This window comes from Protomyctophum parallelum (genome assembly GCF_964188405.1).
Source record: "Protomyctophum parallelum genome assembly, chromosome: 6".
Classification (NCBI taxonomy): Eukaryota; Metazoa; Chordata; class Actinopteri; order Myctophiformes; family Myctophidae; genus Protomyctophum; species Protomyctophum parallelum.
This window is the reverse complement of record NC_139701.1, coordinates 40071530-40093382: the sequence shown is the minus strand read 5'-3', so window position 1 is coordinate 40093382 and position 21853 is coordinate 40071530. Positions and strand designations below refer to the sequence as shown.

The window sequence follows — 21853 nt, the reverse complement described above, 5'->3', positions numbered from 1 at the left end:
CCAGAGAGCCCCCATCCCCCTCCTCCTCTAAGTGCTTCCACCTGCCTGAAAAGTTAATGCCTTGAATACATCCAATAAACTTTATCGCAGGAATTCCCAGAGGTGAAAAAAGCAGTCCGGAGTAAGTACTTTAGGCGGATATGGAGGAAAAAAGGGAACCTTGACTAGTGACTACTGCTGCGACCCACCTCTCCTCCCATGCCAGCCCCCCCTGCTCTCTCCTTTCTGTCCCCCTCCCTCATTCCGTTCTCTCCTCTCCTCCTTAGCCTGTTTCTCTCTTGTCGACAGGCCCAGGGCAGACAGCAGGGGGGTAGCAGGGGGGTGTCTTTAGCTCACCTGCGATGGCCGTGGTGGTGCTTGTTGTGGTTAGCTCAGCCCTCTCCTCTCCTCCTCTCCGGAGCTCTCTCTCTCTCCCTCTTAGCTGTCGTGCAGCTCAAAGCCCCGTATGCGCTAAACCAAGCAGCAGCAGATCAACTCAATTCCCTTCCTGGTTTCTGGAGGGCAAAGAGGTCCCTCCCTTTCTCTCTCTCTCTCTCCCTTACTCTCTCCCCTTCTCTCTTAAAGAAACAGCATTCGCCCCTCTGTTTCTATTCCTCTTCCCTCTGAGGAGCGAGAAGTAAAGTGTTTCTTTGCAGTTGTTGAAGTGGAGCCAGTTGTAAAAGCAAAACATAAAAAAATAAAATGTATTAAAAACAAATCAGCATCATCGTTAAACCATGGCTATCTGCTCTTAGGTTTTTAAATAAACCTCAGTGAGTCTTCTCTGCACTCCAATGAATGGCACGCGGGGTGAAATAAAAGTTAGCACTCTCTTCCTCTCCTTCCTCATCTATCACTCGTATTTTCTTTCTGTGAGTAGAGTCGCACCCACCCATCCTACTGCCTGAGGTCATGATGTCCCACCCCAAAAAACAAGCCTTGGCACATTCCAGCACATACAGTAGGGGCTGCCAACAACCCCCTCAACACACTGGCTCAGCCTCATCTCAACATAATACCTGCCAAGCTGCTACAGGTGAGACATCAGGAAATGCATTACCAGGTATGAAAGCAGGCCTTTACGAATCCACCACGAGGGATGACAGCGTCACTTCTTTTTACAGCTCAAGTGCCTGATGTCTCGATCTCGGATGTTGTGCAATTGCCAACCACCCGCCTGCACAACCCCTGACTCAGTCGTTGCCAGTGTTTGTACTGTGTTGAGGGGTGGTGGAGGATGTAGCAACAAGTACTGTGCAATGTGCATACATACCTCACACAGGCAGAGCTGGTGCAGCACATCTGACAATGAACTTGGAAATCATATGCTACGTGTGGATGAATGACATACCTTATGCAAGGCGCTAACCCTCACTGCTGGTTGGAAGAGTTGCCTGTTTGCCTCCAGTCTCACAGGAAGTTACAGAGTCCCACATGACAGCATGGCATTCTGGCTTGACGGTGGCACTGCAGAGATCACTATGCCAGGGACTCTAGTGGCTGATTAGGCTAGGAGGCAGTTTCACACACCCTGCCTAGAGGGCACTGTCAAACACCACAACAGGTGACTATGCATATACACACACACACACACACACACACACACACACACACACACACACACACACACACACACACACACACACACACACACACACACACACACACACACACACACACACATATATATAGCCTATGTATATACATATACACACACACATACATACATACATACATACATGTATATATACACATACACACACACACACACACACACACACACACACACGACACACACTTATTTAGGGAATTAAACAAATTGAGATTAAAATACTAATGCATATTAGGTTATAATTATTCTCTTTCGTTAAGTCTTGCAATAACTGAAAAATAAAAAAGTATCAATAAAGAACTTGGTCACAAAAAAATTAAAAAAGTCTTGCAATAACTAAAATTGCTTATTTTCAGCCCCGGGTGGATGATGTCAGCCATTTTTACGACAACGTCGTCGTCCAATATAAACCACCCGTCCCAGTCCCAGACAACCCCACATCAGCTCTGTGTTTGTCATTTGTGTCTGCCTGATGGTTTCAATTAAAATCTAGACAAAAAAAGGAGAGACGTGGAGAAATCCAATTTGAACCTCTGTTTACAGTATTATGAATTAGGGCTATGGTCAAATTACATTATATAACACTTTAAACTGTGTATTTTGCAGGTAGCCTACTTTGATGCAACAAATACAAATGCACACACACACGCGAAGACGCAGGCCTGCCGCCTCACCAAGTGACATGTTTCGAATACGATCCTCAAGATATACCCGCTCATTCTGGTCATTTTACAGGCCGAACCGCACGCCTCAAGTTCAATCTGGGTGTAGAATAGATACGATTACTCACAGAGAGAGAAATTGAAGAGATCGTGTCAGAATCAACGTAGCCAAAAGTTGGTTCCTTCCAAACTGTTCAAACACAGTAGCTACTCTGGCTCACCTGTGTAGAAAAGGCCACCGACCCTCCGGATGAGTGAGCACTGGGCAGTAGCACCTAAAACATCAATAGCCACAAATTTACAGAGCACCGGAGTGGCCATATTGACAGTGATTAACTTCCCCAAAATATAAAATACAGAATTTGAACATGCTACGTTTATTAGCTCTGGTCCATAGCTCTAAGCGTTAAGGACCAGAGCTACATCATTTATCAGACCTACATTTACCCATTTAAATTACATTTGTATGTCACTCATTCCACACAGATATATAGCTATACTCCATTTTATCCATGGATTGGACAATGGACATGGTAGCATAATTAACACAAGTGGACTGAATTTACCCGAGTTAAGAAATTCTGAAATAGTACTGTCACAAGTGCTTATGGGAGTTGCTTTCTCAAAACAAAAACTGTTAAAAGTACATTCACAAATAAGTTTTTATTTTGATCATTTTTATACATTAACCATTATGAGACACATTTTTATATTATAATAAAAGAACTCTTCTCCCATGTAATTTACAGAAATCAAAATGTGTATATTAAGACTGCAAAATAGTACTCCTGTACCTTTTTTTTAAATAGCTTTGTACATTGAGGTGACAGTGCATTCACTTTGAGGATGAATGCAAAGTCTATTGGGAATATAAGGAAAGTCAGCCAGAAGCAGAGGATACAGGAGCAGACTGCAGGCTAGCAAGTTAACATCACCACCACCATACCCCAAAAACCAGACTTGAGTCAAAATGCTCATTAAAATCCTTTTTAACTGCTTGAAGCATTTGCTTTTGCCTGTCTGGAGTGGTACTTGAGGTTGGCTTGCATTTTTATCACAACAGAGTTGGTTAAATAACAGGGAAAAAAGTAACTGAGAGGGAAAGAAAAGCTTCCAATGGCATTCTCCATCAGGAAAACCAGGCTCTGGACTGTGTAGCTTACTGAGAAAGAGAGCTTGGAGCGCATGTCACATACTCAAACATAGCAGTACAGTGGAAACATGACCACATACACTTTGGGGCAATTCTTCAAGTACAGACCAACAACAAAGCAGAAAAATCTTAGTAGTCAACATGATTGAAATTACATTGATGTAACAGAGATTCAGGCATTTGATAACACCAGCTAACCATCATCCCCATCATGATCTTGGGAAACAAAAATACCCATACATTAGAAAGATAGTAAATCATGCTATATTGTCCAAATAGTACATTTTGATCATTGCATCCTCATGGTCATCAGAAGACATATTGGCATGTTTTAGGGCCCCGAAAGTGTAAAATTACTTCCCCTACATGAAACATGTCACACAAACATTGAAGGTCAATTTCGTTATTATGAGGAAAGAATGTCTACACAATCTGAGTAATTACCTGGGGAAATGAAATGCCAACATTCAAATTACACAGATATACTGTTACAGATATGAATGTGTTAGTAGTCATGAGTACCCTCTTTGGTTTGTCTCTCACCGTTAACAAAGTACAGTCAAGTGATTTTTAGCACGATTTCTCCCCATTCAACGATTCAACCCATTTTTGTCCTGTACTCCTAATCAAATATACCACGGCAGGTAATCGCAAAAACCCCAGTTGATAATATCAACAAAAAAATAAAAATAAAAGGATTCTGTTGAAGACATTGCATAAACATTCAAAACATTAACATAACCGTCATTAAAAACCATTTTTATAATTTGTCAGCAGAGAGAGAGAATATCTTTAGACTCCTCGTCTCAGTTTCACACGAACAACTCTCTAGCGCAGCAAACTATTAAAATACAACCCCACCAGCCATCAGCCGTTGCCATAGAAAAGATTAATACAGAATATTCAACAATACAAAAGTGGTGCTGTGCGATCAATACAAATTCATCAACCGACACTCTGGCAGCCCTTCAGTGCCTCATGTCTCCCCTTAAAGAAATGTGTGGCAAACTAAGCCAAGGTTAACTCAGACACTGGTGGTGCAGGTGGTGAATCTGTGGTCTTACAGTACAGTGACTCAATGGGCCCCGCTTGCTGGTGAAAAAAAACACGAGACCAAAACAGGTTTTTTGGTTTCTTTGTTTTTCAACCAAAGAATAAGACAAACAGGGTGAGAAACATGTGTGATGACATGTGTATATGTATGCGTGTGTGTGTGTGTGCATGTAAGCATCTACTGTATTTTAAGACCTAGAAGTCTGAGTGAGGGCAGTGGGGCTCTTTCCAGGTTTGTTTAGTCAGTGCCACGAGTGGGAGTACTGGGCTGGTTGAGGCCCATGGTTCTACACAGCCAGCCGGCAAAATCCACCCCTTCCACCTCAGATCGCTTGATGAACGTGTGACTCTGTTCAAATCAAAGAAAAAAGATGACCGATTTTAGTTCAAGCTGCTAAACCATAACATCAGACAAATGTAAAATAATTGGAATATCACAAATCGATATGCATTTCAAATTGGGCATCCCCATAAAGTTGTGGACCTACCATCAGCATCTTCAGATCTGCTCTCTCTGCTGGGTTCTTAATCAGACTGCAAACACAAACAAGACAACAATGGAAAAAAAACATTTGCTTTGTATTTCAGTGTAAGAAACGTATGTAGCTATTGCAACTTTAGTACTACTATAATACTTTATAGTTTTGTACTGTTGCTTTATCCATTAAGATGGAGTTGGTAGCCAAAGTCTAATTTACACAAGTTAGATTTTCAAGCCAATATCAATTCTTAGCTTAAGCTATTTTAGGCGAGCGGCTCCATCATGCAACAAATTATAAATTAGGCTGTAGTTTGACGTGGCCATGTTGATGCTCACCATTTTGTAACAAATTCCTGGAAGTCGGAGGTGAAGACACCATGTGGCAGCTTAGGAGGAGGCTGAGGAGGAAGCAGGAATCAAATAACATCACCAACAGAAACCAGAACAGAGAGAGAGAACAAGTGTGTGTGTGTGTGTGTGTGTGTGTGTGTGTGTGTGTGTGTGTGTTTCAAGAGGAGCGAGAGAGAAAAGAGGGAGAAAGAGGTGGGGTGGGGAGCTATGAGTCTGTATGAGGAAAGAAAGAGTGTAAGAGAATAAGCTGTGCAGTCAGCAGTTCCTCTGACCTCATTCACAATGTAGTCCAGAAGCTCGAATATAGCCATGGCAGGTCGGCTGTCCATCCCATGTCCTGTAGAGGAAATAGCATATCATTAGCTAAATCAGACATTGTCATCCATGCAATGGCTGTGTTATAATCTTTAAAAGCGTTATCTTTGAAAAACAAAGAAGGTCCCGCACACTGTCAGAAAACTTGCCAAAAATGTTGCTCTTTAAAGCGTGTGTTATAATCTTGACATTTCACTTTATGAATGTAATTTTATAACAACTCTTCAGTTCAGAAAGGTACAATAGCAAACTAATCAATATACAAACCGAGATGTGAAATGCAAAACAAAAACTAGCTATGAAAGAGTAACATCAGTGTTAAGTTTGTCCAAGCAATGTGTGCATGTGTACGAGTACCATTATGCTTTAGAAATGTTCATTAAAAAATGAATAATCGCATTATCCGTGTGCTCGCGCGCGCACACACGCAATTCTTTATCCCTACCGCTTGCAGGCCTGCCTGGGGGTCTGGGCCTCTGCATGTTGGTGTGAGGTTCCCCCTCTGCCCCATCTATGATGGGCCGTCCGAAGATGGCTTCCAGCTCCTTAGTATCAGGCGGGGGGATGGGAAAGCGGCCGATAGCCAGCTCCACCAGAGACAGACCCATGCTCCACACGTCCGACTGCACAGAGTAGTGAGTGCCCTGCAGTCTCTCCGGCTGTTGAGGAATACACAACTACGTCAGAGAGAGCACGGAGAGCCTCTGTGTGCCAAGTCGACAGGCAGGATAGAGAGGAATGGGCAGAGATGGCTAGTAAGGGGAAGGCAACGTGTGGGGGTGTGGAGTGGGTACAGCAAGGACAAGGTGTGGAAGGGGGCAAAAGGACAGAGGATAGTAGGGGTTGGCAGGAAATGAAGGAGGCCTTTGTTCTGTTCAGACTATGAAGGAGTATTGAGGATGGTTGTGGGTGTTGGGGCTTATGACAGGGAAAGGCAAAGGGCCATCTACCTTTCAGTGAGAAAGCAGCAATATTCTGGGCACTGCAGCCTCCAGGTATATTAAAAGGAGACTAGGTGGGAGAAAGGGAGGGAGGGAGGGAGAAAGGGAGGGACAAACAAGGGAGAGGAGAGAGAGCACAGTTGGCAGTGCCTGCTTCAGTGCCAAACAGCCCTTTCCTGGGCACGGCCCTATGCTCTTGGCAGGGACATGAGGGCGGGCCAGAGGAAGGGAGCGAAGGAGAGAAGGAGAGAGAGAGGGAGGGGTCAGTGAAATAGGGAGATGGGAGAAAAGAGGAGGATGGAAAAAGTGGGGATAGGGCCAGAGAGAGAGAGAAAAAATAAAAAGGATTGGAGGTGTGGAGGGGGCGCTAAGCTGACTCACCGACATGTAGGAGCGCGTTCCAACAAAGGAGTTGGCCATAGAATCGATGAGCTGGCCGCTCACGCCAAAGTCGCACAGCTTGATTTCCCCGCGAGAGTTGACCAGGATATTGGAGGGCTTGACGTCTGCGTGGTGAGGAGAGGGTGGGCGGACGCACGCACGCACAAACACACGAGCAAGCGTGCGCACACACACACACACACACACACACACACACACAACACACAACACACAGGGGAGACAGGTGCACAAAGGTGAACTCCCTGCTCAGCACCCAGAGAAGCAGCACATGCCGCATCCTCATACTGCACTTCCTCTACTCCCTTTCTGTCTCCCACACCAAAACAAACAACCAACCACTGATGAATGGGCCTATAGCAAAAGCTGTGGACACTAGCAAGAAAATATGTCACTGCTAATGGGATTCTGTACAATAAATTACCAGGACTGACCACAACATAAATAAGAGCACTGCCTGGTTTGTTAGTGTTAAGAGCCTGGTACGCGAATAAGTCCTGTATATGACCAAATCTTTCTCACTGTGGAGAACCGCTTCAGAGACAAATATTTAGAGCAGGACTCCGAAGTCTGCCTGTGAACTAAAGGCCACCACGGGTGATGGCAAGCCCAGGCCAAGCTGCTCCGTCCTCGGGGATTCTTTAAGCAAGGCAGTAAGAAAATAACTAGTGCTGAGCCCCCGTCACAAACAAACCCAGTCCTCCTCACTACTGGCCCTCAGAGCACTGTGGAAAAACATCCTGCAGGAAAAAATAAAAATAACGGGGTAGGACTGAGCCCTGCAATCCATCCTCTGTGGTGTGTGACCCGCCCCCCGCACCACCATCACCACCACCCAAGGACAAACAAGGAGCGACTCTGAGAAAGAGGTGGCATGAAAGAGCGGGAGAGCGACAGAGGGAGAGGGAGACAGAGGGAGGGGTCGACAGGGCGCGGCTGCTGTATAATCACATTCGAGAGGCTGTAATTACCGCCTGGGCTCAGAGACAACTCTGTCCTTACTAAGACCTGCCACTACTCACTACAGTACCACCGACCCTATCCTGCGGGAAAGCTAAGCTCGCAACACCACCCTGAGCTACAATATGGAGGTCAAATCATCCTGTTTTGCACCAGCAGCCGTGATAATGTTGGTGTTAATGAGCAACACATAAGTTATTCTTCACTGGGTCCTATCATGACACCACAGCACCACAAGACCTACTCTATAGTGCTTGCACCTCAATGTTTTCAGAAATGTAGGCAGCTCTAAATGTACTATGAAATTAAAGCATAGAAAAAAGAAACATGAAATAAGTTAGTTTAAATTGTACTAAACATCATGAATTTGATTCCAAGGTACTTCTTACATAGTGTGGAGGTATGTTATCTTGCTGTAGGATGAACCCCTGACCAAGTAGGTGTAGACCAGAGGGTGCAAAATGCTATGGTAGACCTTTTTGTTCAGGGTGCCAGTCACTCTGTTCAAGTTCCAGACTCTCAATCCAGCAAGAGAGCCCCAGACCATCATGCTGCCTCCTCTATGTTATAGTTGGTATAACGCACTGAGAAACTATTTTGCCTTTTTACCTTTGGATCTGGCAGACCTCTTCCAGAGTTTCCTCCAGTTCCTAAGCAGAGTTGTTAGATAGTGATACCACTATCAGAAATGCCTCGGATAACATCTAAAATGCTGGTATCAGCATTGGCGAGTCTATGCAACAATCAGATTCTATATAATTTATCTAGTGATGATCGCTAATTTATTATCGGGTCCTGACCTGTACTATTATGTCTCCAGGGAAAAGTGTTAACTCAATTGAATTAACAGTGATCTGCCTTAAAATGGTGTGTAATTGTCACATTGTGCTTTCTGCTAATAAGCTAAAAGGCTATGGGACTGAGGCCCAGGCCACACGTATCTGGATCTTTTGCTAAACGCACATTTCTTTGCGACCTTTCAGCCACACGCAAACGGCATTTTCGGCCACTCAAAACTGATAAATAAGTGAAGATTTTCGAAAATATCCGGATCAGTGGAGCTGTGTAGTCATGCGAAACGGAGCTTTTGAGAAACGATGATGCCACCGCTTATTAGTGCACATTTTCACTATATTTAGGTGAGAAATGCAGCTTATGCCTGCATGGAAATTACGGATATCTATCCGATTGTTCATGTTTATATATCACTGTTAACAACTTTAAAAACGTATCATATGTTGCATCAACTGCAGCAAGCAAAGGCTCTGCTCTGCTGCATCCAATAATAAATAGATCAGCTATAGTCCAGTGCGGACTGGTGATTTCATCGAGTGACAATATGTTAATTGCGGACCGCTACAGATAAACTGTAGTCTGAGGATATAGCATGGAGCGAGAGAGAGAGAGAGAGAATACAGTGGGTCCCCGTGCGCTGCTGCGCACATGGCTCTCTCCTGTTTAGGTAATAAAGGGCGCACCCTTGACTGCATTTGTCACCGTGTCTGCATGCCGACAATAAGCGCGTGTGAACTTTTATTAGCCTACATTATAACGTGACATTTATTATACACCTCGAAAATATAGCCACTCTACAAGCTCACAAGTGGTTGTGGACACTTCTATAGGTCTGACTCTGCTATTATTTACTGTGCAGGACTTGCCAAGTCGCCAGAGCAATGGTAAAGTGTCTATCATTTTTAAATTAGGCTATATGGAGAGAAAAGTCGAGAGTCTGGATTTGGAGATTTACGCACATAGTGTGACATGCTGACAGACAATGAAAGAAACATGTTCCACTTCCACTCACAATTTAGGTGGCTTTTAAAATGCGGTACTTATTCCTTCATAAATAAATGTGATTGGCACCTCATAAGTGTAAATATAAAATCAAATATAATATAGCCTACAATTGAAACCTGCTACTGCAGTGATTTTATCCTGTGTTCAATGCGTTTCTACGTTTGTGTGTGGACATAGATATCTCTGTCGTATGGCCAGGGATTTCTTCTAAAACGGAGGACGAAAATATCCGTTTTGCAAAAGATCCAGAGTAGTGTGGCCTGGGCCTGAGTGCCACCCAGAACGGCACTTGAATAGTTGACACGTTATTAAATTGATTGTTTAAATGTTTCACCTTTGGCATTCGTGTAAAACCAATAATATTCCCAAATTCAAGATTTCTTAACCCCCCACACTAAAGCCATTGATTTCACAGAGCTCCATGCTGCGTAACTCCCATAACTCCCCCTGTAAAAGATGAGGGAATGAGGCTTATTTCAACTACAAATGTGCAAAATCTCTGCCTATCCATCATGCATCTCAATTTGAGATACACTAGTGTAGGGAACAGTACTTTCCATCTTCATTATTGCACTATTCTTAGCTTGATAGCAATATTTTTTTCCCCCTGCAGTACAATATTGTCCCAATAGGCCAATAATGTTTCAGAGGGTGTAATAACATGCTTTCATAAAGAGAGGGTGTTTGTAACAGTAAAGGTTGACACCTGGAGGAATTGTTTGCATAAACGTTCAAGGCTTTAAAAATGTAGTGCAAGTGATATATTCTGGTTAAAAGGTTAATGCTAAAGCATTGCTATAGATCAGGAGTTCAGACTTTTCTGACCACTGAACCCCTTCAGTCTCAAAAAGGTTCAACTGAAGAACTCCTATGATTTAAGTTTTTGCTCAATAGGAATATAAGTTTTAATTGCAGTATAAAAAGGAAGGTTACACATACATTTAGTGGCAACATTGCATAGGAAAGAATATGGAAACCACAGATGATAACAGCTTCAATGCCAAGTAGACAGAGGTAGGCTAGGTTAAAGCGACTATCCAAGCCTCAATGTTTCATTATGTGGCAACAGGCAAAAGTTATCCTAGGTATTTGGTAAATACTATTATGTCAACAAATGTGGATGAGCGTCAAGTTTAAAGAATGAAAACGTTAACATTGCAGAATTTGTTGTAAACAAGGTTAATTCATAGTGTTCATTTTGACAGCAAATTCTGATTTAGTCTGTTTTATGAATAACACACCACATCAGTCATTTGAAATTGTCTACTTTTCAAAATATTTTTATTCAGGTTTTTTGTGACAAGCCCAGGGCGTCTTAGTCTAGTCTTAGTCAACTAAATCCAAATCTTAGTCCTTTAGTCTTAGTCAACAACATTAATACTGAATTCATACAAATATAATGTAATATATTATGTGCTGAATGAATGCGATTCCTGAATGAAACGTCCAACAAAGAAAAACTGTACTGCTAAATGAGGACAACCAACATGCCATGATTGCCCCTATAACTTAACTATGCATAAGCAGTTTATAAATGCTGTAGTCTATGCAGGGCTGTTGCCAGACAACCAAAACATATATTACAGATTTAAACAGGTTCTTAAACTGCTTTTAGCCAAAGAACCATCTGTATATCACAAGAAAAAAATAGGAATTAGCCTTAAATAGCATGCCTGTACGCTATAGTCACACACCCTGTAATAAGTCCACTGGTGCAGTGAGTTGGTGGGAAAGGCTGATACATTGAGTTTTGTAAAAGCATCGTTATCGCCATTATTATTGTTATTATTATTAGATAACTGACAGAGTTAGAAGAGAAGTGAATACATCTCAGTGAACAGGAATGTTCTTGGAAATTATACGACTGAACTAGTTGCTTCTGCCTAGCCCATCAGTTGAGTTGAGTTTGCAGCTGGTGCTCCTTATCGGAATACGATTTGTGCTCAGATTAAGAATAAGAGAGTCAAGTATGAAACCTGCTGATTTGCCTTGCAGAAAGATGCTTCTGCATCATCACCATGAACAAATGGCTTGGAAGTAATGTACTAGTCATTATTCAGTTATTCTGTATTATGTATATATACTAGTCATTATAATCACTGTATAGCTATCGTACCTTCTGCAGCCCAAATAATTGATTTTAAATTCCATGTGTTCTACCTCTTAAGCGTGTACAAAAATATATCTAAAAAGTGGCTTATATGGACTAAAGAAACCAGTGAAGAATGCTACAGCAGGCCCAGGCCGTAGCGTAACGGTCTGGGCACCGGACTGGTGATCTAGTCGCGGTGTGCCGCGGGTTCGACTCCCGGACCCGACACGGCCTTTACCGCATGTCATCCCCCCATCTCTCTCCCGTTTCCTGTCAGCCTACTATCTGTCCCTTACAAAATCAATAAAAGGCGTAAGCCGCAAAAAAATATCTTAAAAAAAAAAAAAAAAAAAAAGAATGCTACAGCACAGAAGTGATATATTCTGGTAGCTTGAGCCCATTTATAAATAAAATTGGCTCAATGTTTTTAAATATGTAACACAAGTTTTACAACTCAATTTGTCATGCTCTGAGATTGGAATCCAGTATGGGAACTTAGTCATAAACAGCAGGTACACAGACAAATGTGTTTCAGGTGTTTTAACTTTTAAATAAAGACAATGAGCAATATGTTAAAGAGAGCACTACTAATCATCAGTAGAACAGGTTGACAGTTTCACATATCTTGGACTCACTCTGGGCAATACTTAGTTTGATCAACATATTACGTTATTTACGTATGTATTTAGTCAAGATCATTATCTGTTGCTCCTAATCTTCTGTTATTATTGTACAAAAGCATTATTTATCCTGTTCTGTTGTATTGTTCTGCAATCTGCATGTTTCTACCACATACTGTCCATGCCTAACAGAAACAAACTTTTCAGTATTACCTGTATCGGATTTCCCACACCCACACTTTCTGATCTGAACAATAAGGCCATCACAGTCAGTGGTGACCTCATGTTTTTTTATTGTCTTGGTGTTATGTTTTCTGTACTATGTGTTGTTTTGTTGTGGGTGTTGAACAGACCTGTGAAGAGGAATATCCTTCGGGACAGGATTTTATTACTGTGCTCTGTGATTTCGGTTTTTGCTATGATTTGATGTATGGAATATCGAAAATGCTGTCTTATTTGTACACAAAGTACAGGGAAAAAATATTGTCTCCATTTATAAACACTTGCAACACACCCGTTTGCATGAAGTGATGAAGATCCTGTGCAGAATCGAAAATCCATTAAATCTGGGAGCATAGTTTGTTTTAGTTGCGAGCTGTTGCTGGGTGATTTTTCTTGGCTCAGTACCAACTTGGATGTGTGTATACTGTATAGTTTACATTTCAAAGTAATTGTCACGTCCTCTGTCAAACAATAACATTATTACCATCCAGAATTCTGTGAACGGAAACAAAAATATAATTACCTCTGTGCATGATCTGATGTTTCTCCCGCAGGTAGGCTAGTCCCCTCAGCACCTAAAAGATGGTAATATACGTTATACACAGCATGCTCAACAGTTGTTCCTAACTTCCTACACATACTAAACTAAATCTAGTCTTACACTGCACATCTATTTGTAGATATTGATCTCCACATATCAACGGCCAAAATATTATCTCAATAAGAATTTATTCGTCAACCTGTGCCCCACATTCCTAGCCGTCGTCATCATGTTGATTGACACTATACAAATTATATGATTTCCTGCAAATGAGGCATCACTCTATGCAGCTGTTACGGTAATTTACTGAATGCACCTGATGTTTTTGTAAGATGGATATGATAACGCATTACAGCACGCGTCTGCTGAATAAACCAGTGTCAATGTTACTGAATTGAAAGCACATGCTTTAAATGCTTCATAAGATTTGTCAGATTTGTCCCAGTACGACTAAATTTGTATAAATTTGATTTGATAAAAAACATCTAAAAATACTTGTTTTTTGAGTGGTGCAACCACTCCCTTACGGAGCTGTGTGTGTGGGTGCCTGCCTGGGTGGGTCTGAGGCATGAAAACAGCATGGTTGGCTATGTGTGTGTGGGTGCCTGGGTGCGTCTGAGCATGAAAACAGCATGGTTGTTTTTCACCACCTGTGTACAGTACAGTACAGTACAGTACAGTACACAGTAGAGGGACCACCACACGGTAACTCTGTCATTTCTCAACCTTTTCGGACGTGGGGCGGCTCACCGGAACCAGCCCGGCCCCATGGGTGTGGGTGGTCCTGTGGGTCTGGAATTTCCGGGGACCCCCACACAGAGTTGCACCACTCACTTCACATGGGTGTGATCTTTTTACTCACAACACCTACATCCCGATCCAAGCGCACGCCTTTTCTCCTCTAAATGAGACAAACTGCGATCTTTGAGACCTTCTAAAAGTCTGAACTTTGATTGCGCTAATAAAGTTAATCCATCGCGCGTCGAAGCACAGCCTAGGATGAGGCTCAAATATGGACGACTGGCACCACGTTCTGGCCTGGAGCCCTGGATGGCTGGCTCTTGTGATAAAAACAAGCTATTGCCAGGTAACATACAACAAATGGTGTTACATTTTAAGATGAGAGCTTAAATTCAAAGAATTAAAAGTGCAACTCCCGTCTATTGGTTCTCTGTATCGTTCCAATTTGTATCGTCCAAATTTCTTCTCTGTATCGTTCCAATTTCACACATGCGCACACCACTCGTGCTCATGACAACAGGATACAGGTACACGGACATTGCTGGTTGTAGGAGTGGTTGCACCACTCTGGTGCCCCCTATTGGTATAAATAAGTCACATACTCGTGCTCACTTATACAGGTACACAAACAGGTACACGGACGGACATTGCCGGTTGTAGGAGTGGTTGCACGACTCAAAGAATCGTGTTAACTGGACATTGAAAATTATGTGCATTTCAGCCACCGAGTGGCGTGATACGAGCTTGTAGGTCTGCTATTTTTGAAAAATCACTTTTAGAATCTGATCTCAGGTCAGAATGGGTTAATAATGAAACTGTCAGGATGTAATAGACATTTTTAGAATCTGATCTCAGGTCAGAATGGGTTAATAAGTTTTACACATCCTACTCCATTTCGGACATTGTTTAAGTTTTGTTTTAAATAATGTATTTGTTTTCAATTTATGTTCAAAGCAAAAATCAGACGTGTGTTCAGCGAGAGGCGAGCAGGCAGGTAGGGAGACACAGACAACAGTCTGTTTGTGCTTGTTGTCACGCGCGCACACACGCGCCAGAGTTTAAGGACGCACAGCTAACAACATCACCATGGAGACACAGTGAAGTCAGTCATGTTATTTTGTTCTTATTTGTCCAATTTGAGACGCAAAGCTCAAAGCAAACGTTAAAGACAAATCTTAATATTTATAAACAAGGAAGTAACTACTTACAGCTATGCTGACTTTGCCCAAAATTTCCTCTGGAATTCTCCTGGCTTCCTTTAGGACTTGGTCCAAGGATCCTCCATCCTGTAATGAGCATAGACGCGTAATAAAAAGGTATGCACATCGCTCTGTCTAGTTATTGTCTTTGCAAACAATTATATTGTACTATAAATACATATTTTATCTGTGTAGTAAAAGTAAGATGGGAGTCGAATGTTAAATATGAGTATGCAAACACGTGTTCATTTTCTCTCTGTTCATTCTTTGCCTGTTTGTGTGCTTGTCTCTCACCATGTGCTCCATACAGATACTGATCTCCCCATCACTATAGAAGGCTCCATAGAAGCCCACAATGTAGGGGGAATTGCACTCATGCAGCACCTGCAGCTCTCTGATGATCTGGTTTCTGATGGCGGGCTTGATTTCCAGGTGGATCAACTATGGAAGGAAAACGGGAAAGAGAGAAGGTGCTGTTCTGAGTCTGACTAAGACTGATGAAACAAATGTACCAACATCCTTCTCTGTCTTCCCTCCATCTCCAGGGATCACTGGTCCCATTTTGGAAAGTGGAAAAGAATACATTAAGTCCTCTGTATTTATTTGGGGATTAGTCTGAATTTTATAAAATATTTGAATAGTAGTGCCAGTTGTAGGAAAAAGTGTGTGGGTGTGTGTCACACTGTCACACACTGTTACGGATGTCGGGGCGCAGGTCTGCTATATGTCTGGGTTTGTCTGTGCGCGCGCCCTGTTTGTCGTCTATGCAGATCCGTCCTGCGCAGCCAGTGGTGGGGAGCGTTCCCTACGCTCCACCCTTGGCCGCCTACTCCCAACCTGCGTGTCCAACCAGCGCCTCCGCCCTGTCTCGCCTGATGGCATAAAGCCCAACTGAAGACTGCGTTCCGGGCCGCTGTCAGACTGTCATTGTGTTCCTAGAGTAGGGAAGTGACAGTGCGCCCTCCGTGCAGGGAAGAGAGTTCATTCAATCTGTACACGATCTATATATTAAGAAACCTCCTAAGAGAGAGTTATCTAGCGTTACTTAAAGTGCTTTCATATAACTGTGAATCACGAGCAGGTAGTATTTTCTATATTAGTATTCTCACTGTATCACTATAGCTAGTTAGGCAGGCACCTTTCCCCTGTACTTTTATTTGATGGTAGGCATAAGAATAGAGTAGTCAGTTAGCGTTTTCTTTTGTTACCAGTCAGATAGTCAGTATTGGGAGGGGGTTTAGTATAGGGTGCAGTGTTAGGGTATTTTTGTTGCTTTCTTTCCTTTAAGGTCCTGCTCAGCCTGCTCACCTTGTTCACCAGTGTTATATATATGTATTTGTTTCACTCTGTATGCCACAGAAAAAGTTAAGTAATAAAACAACTTTGGCATATTCCATCTTGCCTTCTTCCTCATAACCAACCTAGACTCAGTGAGTCGTAACACACACACACACACACACACACACACACACACGACGGTAAACAATCTCTGTTCATCGCCTTGATGTGGACTGTCACTGTCCAGTTTTAGAGACGGGTCCTGTCTACAATAAATATCCCATATACCGAATTTGACAATACCACTGCTCGCCTGGGTGTGCACCGTCCAGTTTTAGAATTGAGCAAACCCAAGTTTTGGGGATTCCTTTGTCAAGTGGTTGAAAGTTTCAACATGACTCGAAAATGTATTTACAGACATTTGTCCTCTCTACGTTGTGTGACTGCTGCTGTCGACAGGCTGCTGTCTACCGGGTCATCACCAGGAAACCGCCACTGATTCACCAGATACTGCACACGGCCACTGAACATTGACAGGTAAGGCAGCCAAAACGAGAAAAGTACCCGCACACTCATCTGCACCAAAAGTTATAATTTATTGACAACGTGTCAAGCCAAGGCTCTTCATCTGGTCAAACCCATTTAAATAGACACCCACAGGTCACATTACTAGTCAGTGAGTGTTACCAACACAACATAGTCATCAAATCAATTAATGAAATAGCTATATACAGTGTTTCACATTTTTCAGATCCACAACAGTGGAATAAGCATAAATTTATATCATGATTAATATAAATCTATATAAACATTATACTTTTGAACCCAGCACCTCTACTAAGTGATGTGCGTATTCTATAAATGTTTAAATCATGTCAAACAAAAGATTTTGGGCCGAATAAATAATTAGAAGAAAAAAAGGACAGGTTACAACACTTTTTCGTTGTTTTTCTTCTTTGTAATTATTTGCTTAGCCCAAAATATTGTATTTGTTGTCATGATTTGTCACGATCCAAATTGGCTTTGTTCGAGGCTTACAGATCTTTAAATGCTTTTTTAAATGTCTATGGGAAAAATGCATGGCGAATTATTTCCTGGGCCATCATGAAAGGCGGGACTGCAATGCTCTATATTGAGGGATCTCCATATATGGACTTAATATTGATGACATGACGTGACGTATAGGGCGTGACCAGCTTGACGTTAAATGCACGCTTTCATAGTTAACTATAATAAGATGCACATGCTACCTACCGTTTCTGAAGATCGGTTGATTGGAAATGCAATGCTGTCATATATTCATTCCTGTGACATGCTACTAACTAGTGTCATGCACCTGTACATCAAGCTGCCTCACACTACAGAAACAGGAGATAGCTACTGACCGCTCGGTTGGTTCCCAAGGCTACTTACTTACTTAATGCCGCCCGGTTGGTTCCCAAGGCTACTTAATGCTGTCATTATTGGTTAGGAATAGGATTGCTGAATGTTGTAGTTTTTATTTATTGTGCAAAACCCTTTGATTTCAATGATCCATTCTAATAAGGATAAGTTCATTTCTTTATTTTTTTTAAAGAATATTCAAATGATTTTGGCTGGTCACGGAAATTGCTAAATTCACATTCTTTTCTATGCCCACTCTAGGATCCGAGTTCCTCCTACCTAATATTGAGTCAATGTGGAATTTAGGTTAATTCAATTCAAGGAAATGGTGCAGCGACAACTATGCCAGCCCATGTCCCTGGCGGCTCCATCAATATTAACCTTTTTCCCCCATTTCTAGAATGATGTCATCCATTGCCTGAGACTATATCAATCTAGAATAGATGCATATGAGAAAACTGTGAAATGTGAACCAGAGAATGCACCAATATGCCCAGATATTTGGAAAAGCATTGTTTGCAAATTACACACAGGAAATGTGTTCCATTTCCCATTAGTCATACAAAAAAAACATATTGAGAGCAGGAACTCTTGTTCAAGATTATATGACAGTCCATTTGAGCAAACAAACAAACTGTCCGTCTATCCATCTATAATCAACATTTTGCTTGCTGGAATAATATGTACAATATATCAACAATATATTAAACCTAGTGGGGTTTTACCTTTCGGGCCATGACCAGACTCGAGGGCTTGTGGCGGACTTTGTTGACCACTCCTCCATTTCCAGCTCCCAGCTCACAAATGGGGTGAAAATCATCATCCTTTAGCTCCCCAACCTGAGCCTTCTGGGTGAGAAAAGCCTCCAGGCGCTTCCTTTGCTGCTCATCCAGGTCCAGTTCACCCAACTTCTTCTGTAAGGCTTCAAGGTTGGCTCTGTGACACACAGTGGAAGGACAGGTTGAAGTAGAAATCACATTTCAAGTGTGCCATTTAACAAGACCCAAATTAATCCAAATGAGATTTATTAGCATGAGAAAACATGTTTACATTGCCAAAGCAAGTGTCAAAATATAATGTTGAAAAATTGGAATGGTATATAGTTGGAGGGGGTACAGCATTTTGTAAACAGAGCTATGACTGGAAAAGACTCGCTCACCGTATAGAAAAAGAAGTAAAACTCCTTAGACTGAGACTTAGAAAAATATTTCCAGTCAAAGTTTTCCTTATATTTTTGAGACCACCGCTACCGTAGTTAAGTTTGAAGAGAGAAAAAAAGGACGAAGAAAGGCGCAACAGTTTCCTCAGTGCTTCAGTAAACAGAGCTATGTCACATTGCGTCGTTATGTTATACAGGGTATAAACCAGTAGAGTAGACTATAGCTATTCAAGAACATATGATCTTTCAAGTACAATTGTTTAAACTGCTGTATCATCAACAATAAGTACGCTACTTACTCAGATGCAGCATCGATGGACGTTGAGGTGGCCTGTCCCTCCCCGATTGGCGTTATGTTGAGGGGAACGGGTCTTCTTTTGGGAGCCATCTCAATGACACCTAACCTAGCTAACCCGAGTGAAGTGGTAGTGCAACAACAACCTGCGAGGTGCTAAACAGCAGCTAATCTAATTTGCCTTGTTCAAAACTCAAGACTAAGAGCAACAGGGGTAGCTTTAGGCTGCTAGCAACGTAGCTAACGTTAGCTATCTTAGTTTACTTTTGCGAGCATGTCAGTCAGCTATTTGGATAAATCATATCGTTCTTCTGCAGCTATAGTGGCCTTTGCAGTCAACGCATTGCTGTTTCCCCCCTTACGTATTTTTGGCTGCTAACGTTAGATACCTGTGTGTAAACACACTGGCCAGGCATTAGCCACCTAGCTGCTACAAGCTAGCACCAGCTCCTGGAATGTCGTGCCCTGCGGGGATCGGCCCTTGCTTATCTTATCAGCTTTCACCACACGGTGCCCCCCTTCACCCGCGAATCCGCGATGATCGCCAACTACACCGGAGAGGAGAAGCAGCTTGGGCGGCCGCCTTGACTTGTGGAAGTCCCACAGCTATCAGGACTCAGGAGAGGTCTTGAGCCTGTGTTGTGGTGGGGCTGGGTTTCCTTTCCTTCGATGCTTCAATCCAGGAAGCAGCGTCAAATACCACTGTACTGCAGGCACAAGGAGAGAAAGCCTGCGAGACTGCCTGACTGACAAGTTGATTGATGCAGAAAATCGTGTTGGTTCGTATTTAAGTGTTAACACTTCCGGTTCCTTTTCTTTATATGTAAGAATTGCATTCTATCCTACAGCTCCATCCACTGAGCTAGAGTGTGAACTGAGAATTTGATTCTTATCACGTAAAGACAGAAACATGCCATATCTTATCAACATGTTTAATCTTATCAATGTCATGTTTTTGTCAAATGATAGAACATAGTTTGTTTCTTTCCTGGCGGCCTGGCCTCTCCCACAAATGTAACAATCTATTAACGCTAACCTTATTTAAAAATGTCGTCAACTGGCATTGTGGGCTAATCATCATCCTGATGGTGCAGTTACCGGTTAAAAAAACCGATTATTAAACCATGTTATGAAATAATGTTGCTTCTTCTTGACTTGATCTGTTCCCTTGATAGAAGATAAACGAACCTTTATTGATCTCCAGAGGGGAATTCAGGTGTCAGACTCATAGCAGTGTCATAGCAAGTCACTATAGAGTTTAGGTTCTGCCATAGACTTATACTTTTTAATTTGGTTTTATGTAATCTGACCCATTTTCTATCTCTATTCTTCTCTAGTCTCTTGTCTAGCAATTGTGATTCATTCACAATTAAAGGACTGCTTCACGACTTTTCAACCCATCTTCATATAATTGGTCCTCACTAATATTTATGATAAAATACCACATTTTATTCCTACTCAGTCTGTCTCATAGGAGGGCTTAGCCCCTTTCGGGACCCTACATAAAGCTTTTCTGAAATTTTGATGAGTTTTATGTTGGGTCCCTGGTCATGACTATATTTTCGTATGGGAATTCCGGAACGCGGACATTCATATTCTCTCTAAGCTCGTATCTGCGGCGTCTGACGGCCTTTTTTTCTTTGAGTTATTCAGAATTCGTGAACTTTAAGTACCTATACATCCCGCTGCGAATATCTCCTGTGGCGCGGAAGCCGTTAAGTATTTTTAATCTTTGTTTGACCGATTTGGTCGCTTTATTTCTTCTTGTTTGTTTACCGTTTATTGTACCGCCTCCTGGTGTGCGGTTGGCTTGTGCGGCTACGTCCCTGCCTCTGATCTGCTCTGTCATAGCTATAGCGCCACTAGCTAGCCAGATAGGCGGTACAATGAGGTGTCAATAAACAAGGAAGGAAGAGAAGAATCAAAGCGACCAAATCGGTCAAACAAAGATTAAAAATACTTAACGGCTTCCGCGCCACAGGAGATATTCGCAGCGGCATGTATGGGTACTTATACTTCACATATTCAGAAACGCTCACACGAAAAAAATTCGTCAAAGAGCGCAGCTAGGCGCTAAACATGTTGTTTATGTTTTATGAATGGCCGCGTACCAGGTGGCATGGTAGTGATGCAACAGGACCCAATGCACTGGGTCGAACAAATGTCAGAAACTTCAGTAGCATTGGGTTCTGCTTGGAGGGCTAAGGAGGGCTGTGGGCAGTTCAGAAACCCAGCCACCAGTGACATCGCTAGGCAGATTATTTTTAAAAACTAATTTTGTAAAATATTTAGATTTTATTGTGAGAACGATGGCTTTCATTTTGTATTGCAACTTTTCAAGAATAGAAAGCCTGTACTTTCTATTGGTTTGGATTCCCCATCGTCCCCTAATGCTAAATGCATTAGGGGACGTCTGCTAAATGCCTAAATTGTAAATTGTATCGATGTCGTCACTGGGTTTCTGAACTGCCCACAGCCCTCGATGAGACACAGACCGAGTAGATATTTTTATCGTGATTATTAGGGAGGACCAATTATATGAAGATAGGTTGAAAAGTGGTCCTTTAATAGGATATGTCACGTTTTTTGTGAGACCTATGTTTTCAATATATTTAGT

At 42.2% G+C, this 21853-nt stretch overlaps 2 protein-coding genes across 3 annotated transcripts in view; both read right to left on the bottom strand.

Annotated features, from left to right (window-relative positions):
- The window catches only part of zbtb7a (zinc finger and BTB domain containing 7a), a 29062-nt gene extending 28375 nt beyond the window's left edge, over positions 1-687 (bottom strand). The window contains exon 1 of one of the 2 annotated variants that reach the window (XM_083767317.1): positions 337-687. The gene's annotated coding sequence lies outside the window, so the exon portion shown is untranslated. The remainder of the gene's footprint in view (positions 1-336) is intronic. The other variant, XM_083767318.1, reaches the window with a different exon arrangement.
- Positions 688-2897: 2210 nt separating this feature from the next.
- Positions 2898-19996, bottom strand: map2k2a (mitogen-activated protein kinase kinase 2a). The gene is made up of 11 exons (XM_083766498.1): positions 19241-19996; positions 18508-18718; positions 15416-15562; positions 15131-15208; positions 13164-13215; positions 6929-7053; positions 6052-6265; positions 5564-5628; positions 5277-5338; positions 4948-4993; positions 2898-4808 (listed from the first exon to the last, which is right to left on the bottom strand). The coding sequence occupies exons 1-11, from the start codon at positions 19327-19329 to the stop codon at positions 4698-4700; spliced, it is 1200 nt and encodes a 399-aa protein (XP_083622624.1). The 5' UTR covers positions 19330-19996; the 3' UTR covers positions 2898-4697.
- Positions 19997-21853: the final 1857 nt, after the last annotated feature.

Excerpts from the sequence above, each read along its gene's own strand:
- map2k2a (XM_083766498.1), bottom strand. The coding sequence starts at position 19,329 with ATGGCTCCCAAAAGAAGACCCGTTCCCCTCAACATAACGCCAATCGGG. Across the intron at positions 6,266-6,928 it reads GAACGCGCTCCTACATGTCG|CCGGAGAGACTGCAGGGCAC; the intron begins GTGAGTCAGCTT and ends ATTCCTCAACAG. Across the intron at positions 5,629-6,051 it reads CCCAGGCAGGCCTGCAAGCG|GACATGGGATGGACAGCCGA; the intron begins GTAGGGATAAAG and ends TTTCCTCTACAG.